The sequence below is a fragment of the Rhamphochromis sp. 'chilingali' genome (assembly GCF_963969265.1).
Source record: "Rhamphochromis sp. 'chilingali' genome assembly, chromosome: 4".
NCBI classification, from domain to species: domain Eukaryota; kingdom Metazoa; phylum Chordata; class Actinopteri; order Cichliformes; family Cichlidae; genus Rhamphochromis; species Rhamphochromis sp. 'chilingali'.
In genome coordinates, this window is record NC_137948.1 from 34,911,067 (window position 1) to 34,916,076 (window position 5,010).

The following is a 5,010-nucleotide window of genomic DNA, read 5'->3' on the forward strand; positions in this document are numbered from 1 at the left end:
TAAACTCTGATATACTTTTATAATTAACCTTTGGGTGACTGCACAAAGACTGAGAGGGGATGACAGAGAGGGAGAAAGAAACAGGTAAGAGTGGACATGAAGTCAAAGTCAGGGACATGTCCGATAATAAAGACCTTCCACCTGGCTACATATATGTCACTTCTGCTTTGCCCACATTCATCTATGGAGATCGCTCATAACTAAGCAGGGTGCTATGCTCTTATCAAACGACGCCTTTAAAATAATTATTACAAGAATATATTTTTCGTTATTGTTTTAGTTGAATATAAAATGTTTGTGTGTGATTGTCAGTACAAAGAGGAAGCGCGGACAGAGAGACTGGAACTAACAGAGATCAGGTGGATTTTTCACAAAATCTACATGCATTAAATGGATGCGTTGTGTGCTTTTCAGTAGCACTCTGCTATTAATGTGAATAATAGCATTTAGCAGCATTCACATCACTGTAAACTTGAACAGGATGAATGCTACTATACTGATGTGACAGACTACAAATCTGTTCTCCACTCTCTGAATTGGTGTACACGAGTCTCTGTGCTGAGTCTGCTCAACAAAGTGTTTGGGTTTGCATGAATTCAAAAGCTGTCATTTAAAACCAGCTCTATTACCAGTTTGCTTCTTGTGCAGGTGGAGTCGCAGGGGGATTTTGAACTGTCTGTATTGTATAATGGTACTTTAAATACTTGATGATTTGGTGGACTGGCCTCTATGTGGTTAAGAGACTGAAACAATGCCGTGCAGGTTTCTCCTCTGATCTGCTTTTTCTTAAACTGTTTTTGAAATTTACTGGTCAACATGACTGTGCCATTGCATCGGGTTTTAAACTAAAGTGACCACCGTAAAGCTGATGTATTATATTAAAATCTGTTATTCTTAGACACTGCTGTAGGTCATCCAAAAATTACATTTCTTTTGAAGGCAACACTAAAAGCATGACATTAAGACTGAGCTGAGCCCTCCTAAAGGTTTGATGCTGGAGTCGCCCCTGATTGAGTGCTTCTCACACATTTATGATTTTGAACAATTTACAGAAAATAATATCAACAGTAAGTACTTTTAAAGATTAAACATATAATAATAGTTGCTAAATTCATGCAAGTCAAATAACTGATTGATCAACTACAGAAACAAAATTGTACTTCATGTGTTTCATGAGCACAAATCTTCATCTGTAAAATAACAACTAAAGATGTCAGATATTTGTAGTGAAGTTAAATGTACCAATTTCCACTTAGAAGCAGCGGAGAAGAAGCCACAAATGTGATGGAAAGACCAAATAAAATAAAATAAAGTACAAATTCCTTACATTTGTACTTTACTGTAGTAATTGTACTTAATATCATCTGGCAAAAAGGACCCAACAACCTTCATGCAAACTTCACAGTTTCTGAACAACTGAATGATCTACTTGATGCCTGAAACTACATTGAAAACACACATGACATATTTATATTTTAACAATCGAAAGTTCACATGTAGAAACAATTCACACCGAAGCAGCTTCTTGCAGAGCGGACTGTTTATTTTGAATGTTATTTTAATTTTATTATTTTCCATTACTCCGTGTAATGACTTGATTTATCCAACCAATGTAAGAGCAGACCTTCAGAGAAATAGTTGGTCCGGTACAGGCAGGTTCACAACCACCAACATGCACACCATGAATCTTGTTGTTTTTGGCCATCACTCCACCACCAGAATCACCCTGAGAGAGAAAACATAAATATTTTGTACCAAAACATCTGATAATGATACAGATAAAATGTTGGCAGCATGGTAACTCACCTTACATATGTCCACTCGAGGTTCTTTGTAACACATCGTGTTTCCATTTGGCCATAAGAATGCTGAATTACATGGATGGAGGTTAAGCTCACACTCAACAACATGCATCTTTGCACACTGGAGATGAGGCGGTTCATCAGGGACTAGAGAAAAAAGGAAAATAACAAATGCTACTGCATGTTTCATGCAAGGAAATCAGATATTGAAAGAAACATGCTTTGCCTCATTTCTGGAACAAAATGTGTTCTTTAAAAGAAGCTGAGCAGCATTTAAAAAGGAGGGAAATTGACAGTATATCCACAAAAAAATGAAATAAATACTTTATGTCATCACAGTTTTCAAATAAAATGAAAAAGTAACTATAACAGGCACACAAGACAAAATCAAGGTATAATATAAACTAAAAAATTGTGAAATAATCAAAACAATACTGGTCTTACGTTTGTTGTAGTTTACATCAACCGTATAGCCACCATGGCCTGCAATCTGAATGACATCCATCCTACAAATTAAAAAATAAATAAAATTCCATCTCCATGTCTGCAGGCTGAGTATTTCCAGTTCACTCTAAGTCAGCTAATCTTTTCAGATTCAAACATTTTATTAAAACATTACATTTCCTTCCATTTCCTCATGCTCGTGTTTTATTGTCAGTTATTATAGATCATGGATGTAGCTCCTAAGCAGGTACCTAAAATCAAAACCAGAACCCTCTGCTCAATATTCAAGTCTCAGTTACATTATTGTTAATAAAGAAGCTCTGCAGTCACTAATGGGGGTTTGTAACTTCAAAAGCATGATGTCATTTTGTTCATAGACTACAGATGTTGCTACATTTTTTTGCTCTTCCTGGAAGTTTAAAAAACCAACCAACTAAACAAGAAAAATACATATTATGTCAACATATTCCAGAATTCAAACTTTACACTTAAAAGGTTACTCAAAACTCACTTTTTGCGACGTGTACATTTAGGGAAGACAACAGGCTTAATCTTATTCTCTGGTGGGTCGATTTTCAGAAGCATGATGTCATGTTTTCCTGTTTGGTCCTCAAAGATTTTGTGATCAATAATTGTCACCATTCTTCCTGGACCTGGATGAATTCCTACATATGCAGACATAGTCCTAAACAATGGAAATGGTAAAAGAACAAAATACCAGTAATGATTTTTGTCTCTGGACTGGTTTTTTTTAAATATGTGAAACAGTCATTTCTCACCATCCAGGTTGATCTTTCCAGCAGTGAGCTGCAGTTAGAACCCACTGGCTGTGGATCAGAGAGCCGCCACATAGATGATGGTAATGTGTTCCATGGGTCAGAGTTATGTGCACGTGATACAGACGATCATTTTTCTCACAGCTATGGTCGTGAAAGATTCTCTTGTGCAAATCCACCTCTGTGCACACCGTGAAACCTGAGAGAAGAGTAATATACTTACAGATGGTTGGCTTACCACCTGAACAACATATTGTGCAGCAACTATACTCGCAGTCCCAATTGTTCTGTTTCACAAACTCTTTGCCTTTTTCAGTGATATAGATGCAAAGCTCAGTGACAGTTATTTATTTGCTTCAGTAGCTCATTAGGGTCTGTCTCAAACTTTTTATAAAAGCAGTATAAAAAAAGCATGAAACATCAGTTGTTCAGTTAATGTGATATTGGCTCACTTGATATAACAATTTCTTTTCTTTTATTTGTCTTGTACATATCGTTATTGCACTTCCATAAGTGACAACATTGAACACCGATGTTTGACAGAAACGAATCCACAATGTCTCATTCACTCAGTACAAAACCTTGAGGCTGTTTTCCTGCCTTAGTGAACAAAGATATGAAATGCTATTTGATTATGAGTAAGCTCAAAATGAAGTTCATTGTTCTGTGACATACAGCTGTCTTACAGCCTTAAAACTTTTTGTGTGGGCCTCTTTCAGTGGTCACTTATTGCACTCTTAGTTGTTAATACTCAATATTCAGTTTTTCCCCATGCAGGTTAATCAGTCATGTTTGCATGGTTGTAAAATAAACATATTCATTGTTAATTATTGATAATCAATAAGTACATAACCTAAGAAGTTGTTTCACATCCTCCTGAATCATATCTTGATATTGTTACCTTTTTAATAATAGCACAACTTTAATCAATTGAATTCTTTCACCTCAGGTGTCTATTTCCAAATCCACTCTAAGCTTCTTCAGAGCGGTTGGTGTGTGTGTGTCCAGGTGGCAAAGACCTTAAGGTCAGATTTGTGATATTTGGCTGTATAAATTAAAATATGCATACTATGTGATGTGATTGCAGAGAGATTCAGATGGTGCAAGAGGAGATTTAATGGTTCATTACCTGGACACAATTTAAACTACCATTTATCACAACTACCACCACCATCACCCAGGACCTGAAGTGGGAGCCCACCATCACCTCCGTCATTAAGAAAGTCCAGCAGAGGATGTACTTCCTGAGGCAGCTGAAGAAATTCAACCTGCCAACACGGACGATGACGCAATTCTACACTGCAATCATCGAGTCCATCCTCACCTCCTCCATCACTGTGTGGTACGCTGGAGCCACTATCAGGGACAAACAGAGACTGCAGCGTGTTGTGCGCTCTGCTGAGAAGGTGATTGGCTGCAGACTCCCATCTCTGCAGGACCTGTACACCTCCAGGACACTGGGGCGTGCAGCTCGGATCACAGCTGACCCTTCTCACCCTGGACACAGTCTGTTTGACCTGCTCCCCTCAGGCAGGAGGCTCCGGTCCATTCGCACCAAAACCTCTCGCCATAAGAACAGTTTCTTCCCCTCTGCTGTCGGACACATGAACAATAACCGTATGACTGTTCCCACCACTAACACATGACCCTACGCTGTGTTCACTGCATCATTCCATGTTTGGCACTGATCACCACCTGCACTCATGTATATATCATGTATATATCTATCTACTTAGCACTTTTAATTCTTACTCTTATTTTTATTTTCATGTCTATTTAAACGTAATTTATAACAGTATGTTTGAACTGAAGCACCGCAGCAATTTCCTAATGTTGTAAACCTGCTCAACATTTGGCAATAAAACCCTTTCTGATTTCTGAACTAGCTTGTAGCAGTATTTCTCTCTTTCTCTTTCTTTCCCACACATGCATGAGCGTGCAGTGGCGTGTGAGCACCTACAGAGTTAGTTTTTCGAATATATTTCAAA

The 5,010-nt window shown here is 37.8% G+C and overlaps 1 protein-coding gene across 1 annotated transcript; it reads right to left on the reverse strand.

Annotated features, from left to right (window-relative positions):
• Positions 1-1,567: 1,567 nt before the first annotated feature.
• On the reverse strand, positions 1,568-3,514 carry LOC308395918 (serine protease 1-like; the record flags this gene model as incomplete). The annotated part of the gene is made up of 6 exons (XM_080880968.1): positions 1,568-1,726; positions 1,807-1,949; positions 2,247-2,308; positions 2,758-2,931; positions 3,026-3,221; positions 3,475-3,514. 6 exons carry the CDS (start codon positions 3,512-3,514, stop codon positions 1,568-1,570), a joined length of 774 nt encoding a protein of 257 aa, XP_080737094.1.
• Positions 3,515-5,010: the final 1,496 nt, after the last annotated feature.